The following is a 15,125-nucleotide window of genomic DNA, read 5'->3' on the forward strand; positions in this document are numbered from 1 at the left end:
GACCTTTGTTCCATATCATCACCTCTCAGACTGTTTATACTACACACACAGCACTCTAATTCCAACACACATGCTCACATTTAACATATATTTGGTAAATAAAGCCATTTTGCCATTTTAGCCACAACACAACAACACAAAAAAGAGACTTCAAAATTTCAAGAGAGTTCTCCTGGTAAAGAAGATCTTGGCACTTGTGTTCATATTGCTGAGTGTTTTATAAAGTACTTTGGTAGACAGTGTTTCATCACATTGTCTATAAAACTTTGATCTAAAAGCACTTCATAATGCAGTGAATAAAGACTACAGGTTTGATTTGTGCTTTTTTTTTATTTGCCTTATTAGAGGTAGACTATATTTCCTGTGCGACTTACACAGTATCATGAGATATTGCAGATCATTTTCTGCAATATATCCAACTTACATAGAACAACCTGTGCTGTGGTACTACTGTCATTAGTAAAGGTTTGATGCAGATGATTTTCCAGCTTCCATAACATTGCTTAATTGAAAACAATCTGCACTTAATGCAATATAACACAGTAACATTTACAAACAATACAAGTTCTGACTTAAATCACCCTTATGCACTCAAAAAGACTACAGAGTCGCTAACAGTAAAGGCCTGTGGTTCAGCTTCCAATGGAAAAAAGCACAAAGTCATATCCCCACTGCGAGGGGTTATAACTGCATAAGTGGAAAAGAGGGAGTTGCTGAAAAAGAACCACTGCGCTCAACAAATCTTCCCCGGGTAAGAGAAGTTCAAAAACTAGGAACCTAATAAACAAGCAACAAGCAACAATAAATCCAAAGCCCCAGAGGAAAATGAAATGAAAAACTGCTTGCTGTGGCCCACGAGCCTCTGAGCAGAGCAGCGGCGGTGAGGATACAGTCTTTCAGGGCGCAGAGCTGACTCTGGTCCTTGCAGGCTAATTACAGCTGACTACAGCAGGGTGTGTCTCTGTCAAGATGTATGTGTGGGCATGTGTGACTCTGTCAGAGTGTGTAACCATTGCTTTATGTGTGTTCCCGTATGAACACATGAGATTGTTCTTTCATTGTCTACATGCTGGGTGACGACATTTACACTTTCTGGCCAGAAGTGTGTGTGTGTGTGTGTGTGTGTGTGTGTGTGTGTGTGTGTGTGTGTGTGTGTGTGTGTGTGTGTGAGACCTTTCAAAGTTCAAGTATATAACTATGTGTTTGCCTGAATCTGTGTGTCAGTCTGAGGATACGTGTCAGTCTAAAGGGATTTCTTTCTGAGCAGAAACAGGTGCTGGAAGCTGACATAGAGCTAGAGAAACTCTCTTACAACACAGAAGATCAATTTTATTGATTTGTTGTCGCAAAATGACTGATTTTTTTTAGTCCAGTTAGCCATGCCCATTGATCCATTGATAGCCATATTTACAGAAATGGGAGCAGCTATTCACAAACATTGTTGCCATGAGCTTCAAGGTCTCAAATGCCACCGGAGCTAACATTAAATTACTAACAATCAATTTCGTCTTAAAGGTGGAGCCCAGGCGTTGGTACTCAGACTCAGTTCAGGGTGCCTTTGATTAGGTGACAAAACAGATCAAGATGATGCACAGTAGCCTGACCCCCACTGAGCTGTCTGTTTGGCAACCAGAGTGCAGCATCTGGGTTATAACACGTTTATGACACAATGTAGCCTGTAGAGCGGAGACTGGCTCAGTGTTCAGGATACATCATAGTATTTCTGGTGTTTCTTCTACGGGTGAATTTAAGTATTCCATACATTGCATTGTTGGACCTCCGGACCTGCTGGAGTCAAGTCTGTCAACTAGGTACCAAATTGGGGTACTAAATAAATTACAGGTCAATTTCTATGGCGTCTGACATATGAATGATGGTTTTACTTTCTCTGGCTCTCTCCTCCTCCACCTAAAGAAAATACAGCTTTATCATACTGTACTGCAAAAATCAAATGGGGCTCCATGGATCCATTAAAATGTTCAGGAGCCACTGCACTAGATAGACAATGAATCATACTACGTTGGAAAGTTGCACAGCAAATATAGAATAAATACTGAGTCTGCAATGTGTGCGGTGAATGTATTACACTGAGAGATGTTGGGACAACCAACCAGACACAATAGTCTTCAATCTATGCCAAAATTCACTCACAAACACAGACATACACAAACGCAGACACACACTTACACACACAGCACAGACAAACAGGGTAATTAGTCTTTGATTTCCCCAGGTAGTGTTCTTGTACCAGGGGGCAGCTGCTGGGACCCTGCTTTAGCCTTGGCTAATTTCACTCACGGCTTGATCTCGACCCAACACAGGTGCCCACTTGGCACCCGACCGCTGTTGCCATGGCAATGACAACTTCAGGGGCCAAGAAAATGCCAATTGTCCAAGGAACTCAACCACAGGAGCCATGGATGTAGTACTCATTATAAACAGGCTGCATTAGCACAAACAGAAGACGCAGTCAGATGTGGACAGTTCAATTAGGCTTTTTCTTTTCCTTCCTTTGTACTACCTATATGTTTTTGCAGTATTTGTTTTTCTTTCATGAAATGACGTGTCTGTTATTCTGAGACTGATATCCATTTCCAAAAACAAAAGATAAGCACTCTGTACTCTACGATTCTGTGCAGCAGACTGTATACAGACAATACTGTAGACGGCTATAACTTGGGCTTGAGTGCCCCTTTGTGGTTCACAAGTGTCACTGCAATGTCTGTCCAGCTGCAGGTCCACGCCTACATGCACCTGCAATAAAACACACCACAGTGAACCGCTGATTCAGGTACTGCTGTAACGAGCTTTTTCCCATAATTGCAGCTGAGGATTCACCCTTCGCCCCTGCACTCATTAAGCCCATGGGACAGGCTTGCTCAGACTCACCTGTGTTAATAAGGTTAGATCCAGACTACAAACACCGAGGGACCCGCTCCTGAAATCATCTTCACTTATTTGTTATCAAGCTCCCTTTAGACAAAATATCTAGATGGCAACTTGCACACAAAGCAAGCTGACAATTTGGATTAGGCTCAGTCAAGTGTAAAGGGTTAACGTTTGAAGTGAGGTAGGGGAAACAAAACAGTTTTATAAACAGCAATGGGTGGGCAGTCACAACCATGAGACATCAGATAGGAGACACAGTTTACATTGAACTTTGTGCATTAATGCCACATTTATGATACTGTTAGCACCAGACCTGAAAAAATACACCTCACTCCTCATCACGTAGCTATAGGCGGTGATGTCGTGTGTGATGTAATTTGGTATTTTAGGTTCATGTGGTACCCTAACACTGAATTTAACGCCAGCCCTGACCTTGACCAGCTTTGGTTGGTGTGACTGAGCCACGTCGACTATTTCACACTCACTGTCACTTACAGATTTCACGGGTCACTTACCTTCATTTGAAAGGATTTGAACCCTCAGAGAAACGTCAGTATCTTGAGTGTCTTGCAATTGCCTTGAACAAAAATAGCACATCTGACTCCAGTAAACAGGGCTGTATGCTGCGCATGTTCTCGTGAACACCGTGGAAATATACATAAATTACTTCCACTTGTTAACAGATTAGTCTGAAACTCACAAGTTTATACCACACATTCAAAGAACTTAATTACAGGGATCAAGCTCTCTTCTGCATTGGACAATGAGTTTGTCTTGTGCAACAACAACAGTTTTGATGTTTTATATATTATTTTAATTGCTGATGCAATAGCCCAATTTCCCTGCATGACCATTAAAGTTTCATCTAATTTTATCTAATTGGCCATATCACACCCATTTCATTCCTTTATAAACTAATTTCAACAGACCCATACTGTGAGTTTCTTACCTAAGGCCATCCCCTAACCAGGAGTCATTTTAATTGCCACATTGCCATCTGGCGTATGGATGAAGTGTCTGTATCACAGCCATTTCCAGCCATTTCATAGCTATCAGAAGGATTTTTTTCACACTGAATTAATTTTTAAAATTATAACCTAAGGCTGAGCTAGACGAAAGTTTACGCCTCCTTGCTAGACGCTCTAAACTGGCTGTATGAGGTTGTGTCATTTGGCTAGGCGCTCATTCAGTCCTGCTGAAGACTTAGCATGCTACAAAACAGGAGTCATTCTCATTCAGATTGATGTATCAGCACAATATGTATCAGCAGTGTGTCTGAAGCTGTCCATATAAAAACAGACATGAGACCACAGTCTCTACTATTCTCTGAAAGTTGTTGTGTTGGTAGTGAGGTACAAATATTTAACTGGTAGCCCTTGTGCCTTGAGTACACTGTTTTCATTACATTTCTGTTATCATGTGTATGTTGTAGTAATTAAATAGTTTCCATCACAGGCCTTTCACAGAAAGTGGGCTCAAGTTGTGGTGGTGGATGGACCCCTCCTTCCTTTTTAGTCGAATTCTGAGAGTACTTATTCTGTAAGGGTAGACCAGCAAAAACCTTAATTCAAAGCAGTACAAGTTATCCCATAGTCTATAGTATCCTCATTGTACTTGATGGTATGACTATTTTCTCTTGTATCAAAACAATATTCTCGCTGTAAATAGTAAGTATGTAGCTAGTGTTTTTATTGTTGTCCTTAACTCTGACACTTATTTGCAATTTAATTTGATTTATGGTACTTTTCAATATTAAATACACTAAAGAATTGTTGCTATTCTCACAGTGTGCTACTATCTGCTACACACTATATATATGCAATATGCACTATAGGAACTGTTTTTTAAATCCACTGCTTGTTGTGCACCTGAAAAGGTTTGACCCGGACGTATGTCTGTCTGACTGTACTGTCTGAGTCAGACGCTCTACGGTTGCGCCACAAAGTCCTCAGTGAGCCTTAGAGAGACATCCTGATTTTGTACAGCAAAGAGAAGAGGTCACAGAAAGACATTTGTGTGGAATAGAAACCTGGCCTAGATGAAAAAGAAAAGTACTATTCCTGTGCGATACCGCTACTTCACACTTCAGTCCAGTTGGTGGCAGTAGTGCACCAAACAGCTGGTGTGGCAACTACCAATAAATAGCAATGAAACCTTTCAAATCAACAGACTATTACTCAAACACACGCTACACTTCCCGCATCACTAGTAAGAGATACTACAGGTAGTGTTAGGGCATCGTGGACGGACAAGATGGAACTAAAAAGTGCCATGTTTCTGCTCTCTCTGTCTAAATTAAACTTTGCAGCCTGCTCAGAGAAACAATTGCATCTCCATAAACTCTGTGATCTGAGCAAATATGTCACCAGCAAACCATCATCATTTCATTAGAATGAATTATTAGTAAAGAAATGTAGACATACTGCTCAACTTCACACTAGAACCAAACTTGGAATAGCAAGAGCAGCATTTGTGCAACACAAGACCAAAACAAAGGGGAAGCACAAATACACTTCACATGCATGTGAAATGGAAGTTAGATCATCAATGTGAAGATCTGTGGAGCAGAGACAGACAGGCTGCAGCATGCAGCTCTATGACTGCATATGAATCACAGCATGATAATCTGACTGCTGAACCTGAGCCTGACATCTCACATTCCACACACACACACACACACACACACACAAACACACAAGGCGTGGGTGCTTCCAACGGTAGAGGCACTGAAACTTGCAAAGTGACAACAGTAGTTTCTACATTAACTCCCCTCTGCTGTTTTCTCTCCATGTCACTGCAGGGACACACAAGATGTGAAATCATTCATTTACTCTTAAATGTGACAGAAATCCTTCCAGCAAAAACACTAATGGTGGATATCAGTCTGATGTACTGTTACAAGGGGGTGCAGTCTGTTAGAGAAATTCAGAAAGTGACCCAATAAAGAAGAGACAAGTAAAATAGTTATGTATATACAGTATGTGCAGATGTGTGCAGATAGGTATACTCTATCAAATTCAAATTTCAGAAATACACAATATAGGATGGAAACAAATTTCATTTGTTTAATTTAAAATTACACTTTGAATCAATTGAATGCTCGGACATGGCAGTTTAGTAGCATCTATACCAACCTACAAATTCAGTTGTAATATTATCGTAGCTGTTGGTTATTTTGGCTAGCGTTAATAATCTAAAATCCATTCAAACTATCTACCGACCAACCTAACTGGTACGAGGGAAGGGTAATTTCAGAGGAAGTCATTTAACTAAGAAAATAGCAAGTTTTTGCCTATGAGCTGAAAAAACAACTATATATGCTGCTTATCTGCATGTGCACATTGACTTGACACTACATAACAGTGTTTGTTGAGTGTGCCCGAGTCCTGTCTTATACTGCAGACTGAACTGTACAAATTTGGCACATTACTTTTTAAGGGAGCAGGCAGGAGGAAAGACATGCGCTGCAAAGAGTTGGAGAGAGTTATGCAATGTAAACTATGTGATGTTAACTCAGGTTAGAGATATCAGAATCAGAATCAGAAATGCTTTATTGATCCCCGAGGGGAAACTCTTTTGCTACAGCAGCTCGCTATCACGTCAGTGCACACAGGAATAGAAGTACTAAGCACAAAATATAATACACTATAATACAGGTCAGAAAATAAATTAAGTACCAAGTGGATATAAGTATAAAATAAAATAAGTGTGAAGTAGGGTTCAAAAAAGTGGGTTTACCGGTTGATGATAATAATACGGTATAAAGTAATAGTGCATGAACTGCCAAGTTAAGTGTAGCTTATTAAGATTATAATGAGACGGAGGATATTGCACAGCAGTAATAGAGGTATGAATAAATATCAATATCAATAAATAGGGAATTTTAAACTGAAAAGAGTATATTACACAGGAGTATTAACACAGAATATTGCACAATTGTGTCAAGTATTGCAGAGATGTAATGATCAATGTCCAGTTTAATGACTTAGGGTCATACAGACTAACACTTGAGTCTGTTAGTGTCCGCTACCCTCAACCTGCTGCCCCAGCATGCAACAGCATACAGGATAGCACTGGCCACCACAGACTCATAAAACATCCTCAGCATTGTCCGGCAGATGTTGAAGGACCTCAGATACCAGGCAGATGTAGGACCTCGTGGCGCAACGGTAGCGCGTCTGACTCCAGATCAGAAGGTTGCGTGTTCAAATCACGTCGGGGTCAATGATTTTTAAGGTAAGACAGGATCGCACTCCCTCCACTGATGTGACAGTTGACCTACACAAGGACTTCATAGCTCTCATGAAGGAGCATTAAACTGATTACTGATAAACGGATGTCGCTCATCAGATACTCTATACAAGCCTTCAGCTCTGCCATCAAATTAACTGCAAGAAATCTACACAACAATAAATTACTAGTGGATTAATAGCATACCTTGCAAACTTTTAATACAACTGAATGATGCAGCACTAATGCATCCCCTCTTTTGAAATGACTTAACTTCTGGTGAATAGCTAGCGCTTCAGCTTATTATGGCTAAATGTATTCGTCCTTTTAGGTTAAGTAAACTTTAATACCACTGAGATTCGGAATGTGGTTGAATGTGGCTCACGGCTGACAACAAAATGGTTGGCCACACACAGAATTATGACACAAAAAGTGCAAAAAACTAACAACGTGAAACAATGTCATAAAAAAATCAAAAAAAAAGAAATTCTAATTATGTTTTTATCACAAAGTGAGAAGACAGTACATTTTATTTATGATATTTCCAAAAGCAGTAGACAAACAATCAATCTAGGCCCAGCACAGCCCAGGAAGCCTGTGGAAGTAGACTACTACATCCATAATAAGAGCAGCGTTGTCATTAATGGGTTAAAATGAACAGGTCTGGTTAACTGTGTTCCTGCCTGTTAGTAGAGTAAAACAGGGATGGAGGTAGTAGATGATGGAAAGAACCGGATGGACTGGATTTACTACTAACAATGATACGCACACACACAGAGAAGCAAACACCCACACACACCGAGATTAAATCATTTGTATACGCACATACACACACACACACACACACACAGACTTGAGGGCTGCACCACTAGTGTAAAGTTTGTTGTTCCGGCCCATATCCAGCTGAGCTATGCACTCAGTGTAGTTATACTACAGTATGTCAGTCTTGTGACCGTGCTATCATTGTTTATGTTTTAGGCTGACTGATATTGTTATGGGTTTGACAGTATAATACAGGTATAGAGTACACTCCAGAGCTGTAACATAACCTTTAGAATATCACTATAAAACTATACTGATGAGACTGATGTAAAAATAAAATCAGCTGTTGTCGTGCTTGTTAATTAGTTAGGCTAAAATGGTAATGTTAATGAAATTCAGTATTCTGTTGTCAGTGAGATGTGAAGAGCCCACACAACCACCAGGGGGAGCAGGTATTCACAGCATCAGAATAAATGAAAGATAATGAAAAGGAGAAAATACATACAAGTGTGCCAAGTAGTCTTTCATTAGTTAGTTAGTTTTCTATAACTGCGAGAGTTAAAGAGTTGTTTCTTTCTTTCTTTCTTTGTGTATTGTCTGCAAAGGACCACAGGAGATGGAAGAGGAGAGGAGAGGAGAGGGAAAAGGGAGAAAGGAGTGTTTCAGACAGCAGGTGCAAAACAGCTGCTCTCACCCCTGATCTCACCTGATGCGTAACCATGGCACCTACCACATAGACAGGCGTGTAGATGCACATGCACACATACTCTTCCTCTCTGTCATGCACACAGTTTCTCATTCATGTACAAATCTACACACAAAACCAAAAAGCGTCTGCGTAGCAGACAGACCAGCTATTCAGAGCAATTGACAGCTCTCTGGGCTTCTTTAAATCTTAGATATCAAATGTGGGAAATGTAGTTTTCAACATGAAACAGCAGCACAAAACACACAGTGTTCTTGAGAAGGACACAATTTCAGATTTCACAAGATAGCAGTGGCTCCATGACATCAGATATCCTGAGAAATACTGCTAACAGATAGGAATCAAAGACAGCACTTTCAACTGAAACTCATGTTTCATCACCATTTAAAGGAATATATTATGATGGCCCTGTTGGCTTTAAGCTTAGATATCTTTGAAGTGATGAAAACATCAGATAAATCATTCTTGTCATCACAACACCGGGATACACTACAATGAGTAATAAAAGATGACGATCGTTGTTGTAATACAAAGGTTCTGTCTGTTAAATCTTATCATTAGCTGTTTTTAAGTCATTTTATTTATTTATTTATTTACATATTGTGATTTTTTCAAGTTAGCAACTGTGTGTTCATTGACTGTGGAGTAACGTCTGCCATCACCCACCATTAATTTCATTCAACAATTTAAATGAACTGAAAACTGGCTGAAAAATAATTTAAACCATGTCGCACTAACCAAGACACAAAGACACAAAGAGGGCTTCCAGCTCACTAACTGGCCCGACATTAGAGCCAAACAGCTAGTGACTCAGGTGTAGTCAGCGCTGTTCCCACAGGAAGGATGCAGTGGGATTGTGGGTAATCATTTACAGTTGGTCTAGTGGGTGGGGTGGGTAGTGTGATATCATGCTGCCTCTGACATAGATTTTGCCCACACACTCTTATACTGGCAAATATACACACACCCTCACACACACACACACACACATCAAAGTGGAGCCTTGAATGCAACACAGAAGGCTACACTGCATCATTCAACCTTCCACATATATGAAAGCAGCGGAGGACTGCCAGTCGGTTGAAATGATTAAACAGAGAACATGGTGGTGCGCAGTGGACTGCTGCTCTGTAATGTTTTAGTAATGATAGTAAACGCAGACAGGTGTAATCATAAGCACATGTTAGTGAAACTCTCTGTAGTACTGCCAAAGTTTTATGCACAAAGTTTCAGAGTGCAGACACAACCAAAGCTATTTTTGCTCAAGGAAAAGGTCAATGGAAAAGAGAAGAACAGGTGGCAATGACAGTTTGGGGAAATTAACAAATAAATAAAATATGCAAATACATACTCCCTTTTTGTCTCGATGTCACACACACTTTGACTCACCCTATCTTTGTCATCTACCACATCGCACAGCATGTCATCCAGGTCCAGTATGCCTCCATCTCCATGTTCCAACCGGTGGACCTGGACCCAGTAGCTGGGGTCCTGGAAGAAAAAAAGAGAGAGGGTATTAGCTTTGTAATGACATCAGCTTTATTTGCACCATATAGACTTGGGATTTGAAGCATTATGTAAGTAAAGCCATACAACATATTAGCATTGCCGGGCCAAAGGAATAAGCAGCTTGTGTCTCCTTAGGAATCAGCTGATCTAATCACCATGTGGTTCATATAATGATCCACTCAGCAGGCACACACGGGCTCTGACATGGTTATGGATTGACATCATGATAGCAGTTATGAAATATTTTAATCCCCTGCTGGATAGCCTGCAAAATACGCATATGGCTCAAACCTTTCTCCGTGTGGGTGAGCAGAAAAGATAATAAGAAATATAGGCACAACAGGAGGTGTCATATTCATCAGTTCTAATGGTTATATTTCAATGCGCAAAAGGTGACAACGCTCCTCCACCCGCCCCCGTTCAGTTCAAAAACTGTCATCGCGTTTTTTGCATCAGCATATGAATATCATCCATGCATACATAATGCATTCAGGTGCAGCATGTAGTGCAGATAAAGTCCGACATCAACTCAGTACATCATACAAAGTGTAATCAATCCAATATGACCTTTTTAAACGAGAAATATATAAATAACTGCTTTTCTCAAACTATGATGAAATACCGTATGTTTTTAATAGTTGGTGTTTTATAATGACAGACAAGCCCACTCTTCTTATTTAATGCTGCATCACATAGTTTAGCTACAGTGAGTAATGTGCTACACGGACTGAAGTGCAGTTCATATAAATAGTTTGAAGTGTAAATGTGTAATTACATGTCCATATGTCCTATAAAGACATAACAATTACATATGCAATACAGAATAATGCTTTTCACAACACTGCACCAGCATATATATAAGACACACATGCTCATGTAAAGTCTCATTATTATATTAAGCAGCCCTTCAAAGGCAGGGGGCAGAAGCTACAGAAGCAGTGAAGTGAGGGGGAAAAATGGTTTGAAGATTTCGGGCTGGCTGGCAAACTGTGTAACAAATAGAAAAGCTGTAATGTCTTACTTTATTTGCCTTTTCAGGCTGGTTATTTTACCCCCAAAATATTATTGCCATAGAACCTACATAATACCTAAAATGCAGATAGTGCACTCTTCCCTGAGGGGAACACCAGCATCTACAAACAAAATGTCTTCTTTCAGATATTTGTCCTATTTGAGTTAAGAAAAGAAACTTTATGTTGATTATTTAATCCTTATTGAAGTTAGATGTGTCTGTTATGCTAGGTCACTGTCTGTCTGTCACCTATTAGCATTCAAACTGAAATCAATATAACACATTTACATTTAAATATGTGATTTAATGGTAGCCTAACCACACCCAATCACATGCATTATACTAGAGTCAAAAGGTGTTTAGCTGTTGGTTCATCATGATTGGGTTTAGCTACTGCCTCATTTAGTTATGTGGAATAACTTAACTGAATTACAGAGATGTCAGGTCATCAAAATGGATATATTTAATTTACAGACAAACTACTGAATATGTAAAGCAGCTTCATATGTAGCATGAATGTTGGACATTTTGTAAATACTGTATATAAACAGAATATTGTCAAAGATCCTATGTGTGCTTTGGATGTTTAATATTCAGCATTTGTCCTCTTCCTTCCTCTCTGCTCCCCCTCAGTCTGCCTTTGCCCAGCTAGCCTACAAGCACTGAGACATGATGGCCCAGTCAGACAGGAGGCTAAAGAGAAACCATTCACTTCAGTGACTGTCCTTCCTCCTTCACCATGTTAGTAAAGAATCTCCTCTCTCTTTTGTCTGTATTTTGTTCTCACACTATTTCCCTCCCTCTGTCTCTTTTCCTCCATGCTTTCTCCTCCAACCCTGAGCTGTCTTTTCGGGTCTGTGGTTAAATGCCTTCATGCACGGCTCTGTTGTACTGAACTCCAACGCGGTTCACCAGGCAAAATGGTCCAAATCATGAGGGGAATAACTGTGTGGTATTTTCCTTCCTTCTGAGGTTATTAGGAGGGAAAAGATGGCAAGTTTGTCAGGGACATTCCCAAAAGAAAAGACAAGAAATCGGAAGCAAAGATAGAATGTAGTTCCCATGTTAGTTAGGGCCACGGAAAGAACAATGCAGTATTGTAGCCATTGCAGAAAGAAATAGAGTTAATTTACGTGCATTAAAACTGAATGTATGGTTTTTGGATTGGAAAGCGTAAGTTGAAAGCAAATGAAAAATTGCTAAAACTAAACTACCATACCATTACCGAATATACTGGAAACCCAGAAGAAGAAAGACACAGAAAAAAATCACCATCTCTGGAAGTCATTACAAACCACAAACTGACCCTCAGCATTAAACAGGAAAAAAATCTTTAAATGTTCAAATGCTGACACGCTCCATGTCTGTATGGCATGGTCCTCATCCAGATTTGTTCCTCGGATGGATTATGAGGAATAAATATGATTCTGAGAGAAGCTCAGCCACATAACTTAATCCCAGAAAACCACTCGGGATGGAAGGAAAGCATTTGACGTTGACAAGCACTGTTTAGATTTGACTTGGTTAAAATGATGGAGCCTTACAGCAGTGATGCTTTGCCTCCAGCAAGCCAAAAGCAATACTTAAGAATTCTCAGCTCAAGGATTCTTCATTACAAGAGTATTAGCAGAGAATTCATCACTAACTGGGACTGGGTTGGATTTTGTGTTTTGGGGTCATCTCTGAATACTTTGGTGTAAATACCAAGGACTTAACTCACACATGAAGTTTTTTTTTTCCCATGGTGGATACTTGTAAGTATTAGTAAGACCTCCTACGAAGATACAGCTGGTCATGTTAGCCATTCAGCTCACAAAAAAACCCAAAGGTCAAATCCCCTGTTTAGCCTACTTCTTAGTATCATTCATTCTTTCCCTTCCCAGACCACAACAACACCCCATGGTACATAATTAGTTTCTAAAACAGAGAGAATGGGCCAACACTGCACTATTTCATTAACAAAGGGACAAAACCACAGGAACAAAACATATCTGAGAGGTACAATAGTTAAGTAGAGCTTTGATAGACAATCTGGGCCATGTATGTGTGGGGTTGGACGAGAAGCTGAGTGAAATGTGAGAACAGCATATATCTGTCCGCCTTACTGCAAACAGGAAGAAGGATTACTGACGTGTAAAAACCAGTGTAACCTGTGTTACATCGATGTCTTGTGAAGTGCAATATTTTATCCCAGTGCTGAACCTCTAGCAACATTCTCAGGTCACGTACAAAGTGTTTGAAAGGTCAGCCATATAACTCCTGAACAACAGCAACTGAAGCACTCCACAGTGCTACAGCATCATGGAACTGGAATTACAATGCACTTCTTTATTTTCTTTGATACTGTGATAGTCGATACCAGCTATGACATTAAAACCTAAAATATGATACTTGGCAGGTATAGGCAACATACTCCAAGTACTTGGGAACTTTATAACCCAGCATGACTATAATTAAGATACCTGTCATATTACAGTAATGGCACCACTTGACAAATTTATCTTCAAAAAGTCTTTCAGTCTCTGTCACAGTCAGTCAAAAACTCATGAAAGGGGAGTTACATTTCACTATAAAGTGCAAATGTAAGGGGAGTAGCTTGGATTTTCTTCATGTAGCATTGCCAAATGCAACAGCACAGGAATCTGCAGCATACTTGGTTTCACTTTAATGAGTGTAGCAAATGGAGCAGCAGTAGTGCAAAATGAGCCGGTTTAGTATCATGGGGAGTATGTAAATGGAAGATCTGTTTACATGTGTAGCAAAATGTAGCCAATGCAACAGAAGAACATTTTAATATACTGAAAAAGGACATGGAAAAAGTGACCTGGTGGCTTAACATGAAGTCACAGAATAATCCCTGCCATGATGACACTGAACAGATCTGCAGGTTAAAAGACTTTTGTTTTCATCAGATATGCAGGGTGTGCCTGTGTCTAATGTGTGCCGGTCATTTAGCTCCTGCATCAGTGACCTTTTAGTCACTAGTGAGCCTTATTCATTCATTCATTCATTCACAGTTCAGTGAGTGAGTGACATACTGACACCCTAGTCTGATCAGGTATCTGCTTATCTCAGCCACTGTATAAGGTGAAGGGAAACAGAGAGGTAGTTGTTCTCTGTGTCACACACACAGACACACACACACTTGCGACATGAGCCCAGACAATAGCTCTCTTCACCCCGTTATCTGTGTCTTTGTACCAGAGTGGGCTGCCTGTTCCTGTCAAAGACCACACAAAGAGTGGTGCCCTAGAGGAAACTGTGGGAGGGAGGAGGGTGTGATAGAGTGTGAATGAGAAAGAGAAAACATGTGGCTGTATGTGTTTTATGACTGCTGCCTTAGTTCCTGCAAGTGTTACTACTCCCATGGGGGAAATATCAGTGGCTAGATGTACTTCTCAAATGTCCAACTACAGCAGGACCTCGTGGCGCAACGGTAGCGCGTCTGACTCCAGATCAGAAGGTTGCGTGTTCAAATCACGTCGGGGTCAATGACTTTTCAAAAAAATCTCGGGGGCTTTAGTGAAGACAACACACAGTCACACTTAGTATTAGGGAATGCCAAGCATTTGGAGATGAACCTGTATAGACAGTAAACTATCAGGATGATACAGTTTCACAAACCACAAGCAGCAGTATATGGTGCACATGTAATGTGATCATGGCTATAATCTTCTAAAGATGACATCAACAAGCCCTGGGCTCTGTTCTTCAAATGTCGCTAACTAATTCCAGCTGATACAATACTTACACCAAAATTAGCGCGTATATGCAAGTTTGTTAAAAGTGGGTAAACCGGCTAAAAATAGGTAATTGACTCCTTTCCCATTGCCAGTAGACGAGCTTGACTTGATTTTTTCTGATGTGTCACGTTTGACGTCACGAACGTGCCGGAAAACAGGGAAAGTAAACAGCAGAAAGCAGCATTGTTACGGTGGTAACATTAACATTAGCAACCTGTCTCCTTATTTCCTTCCGTTGTTCCCATAGACAAAAAAAAATGCTCCTGGCTATTTA

The 15,125-nt window shown here is 40.2% G+C and overlaps 1 protein-coding gene and 2 non-coding genes across 8 annotated transcripts in view; 2 read left to right on the plus strand and 1 right to left on the minus strand.

The window, feature by feature from the left end:
* The window catches only part of LOC122866596 (partitioning defective 3 homolog), a 344,331-nt gene that overhangs the window by 296,930 nt on the left and 32,276 nt on the right, over positions 1–15,125 (minus strand). For all 6 annotated transcript variants that reach the window (XM_044176448.1, XM_044176445.1, XM_044176446.1 and 3 more), the window contains exon 2: positions 9,977–10,078. In XM_044176448.1, the coding sequence (XP_044032383.1) occupies positions 9,977–10,078 (102 nt within the window). The remainder of the gene's footprint in view (positions 1–9,976; positions 10,079–15,125) is intronic.
* On the plus strand, positions 7,042–7,113 carry trnaw-cca. The gene has a single exon. It is a non-coding gene; the product is annotated as a tRNA-Trp (tRNA).
* trnaw-cca lies at positions 14,528–14,599 on the plus strand. Its single transcript has one exon. It is a non-coding gene; the product is annotated as a tRNA-Trp (tRNA).

The sequence above is a fragment of the Siniperca chuatsi genome, linkage group LG19, assembly GCF_020085105.1.
Source record: "Siniperca chuatsi isolate FFG_IHB_CAS linkage group LG19, ASM2008510v1, whole genome shotgun sequence".
Lineage (NCBI taxonomy): Eukaryota > Metazoa > Chordata > Actinopteri > Centrarchiformes > Sinipercidae > Siniperca > Siniperca chuatsi.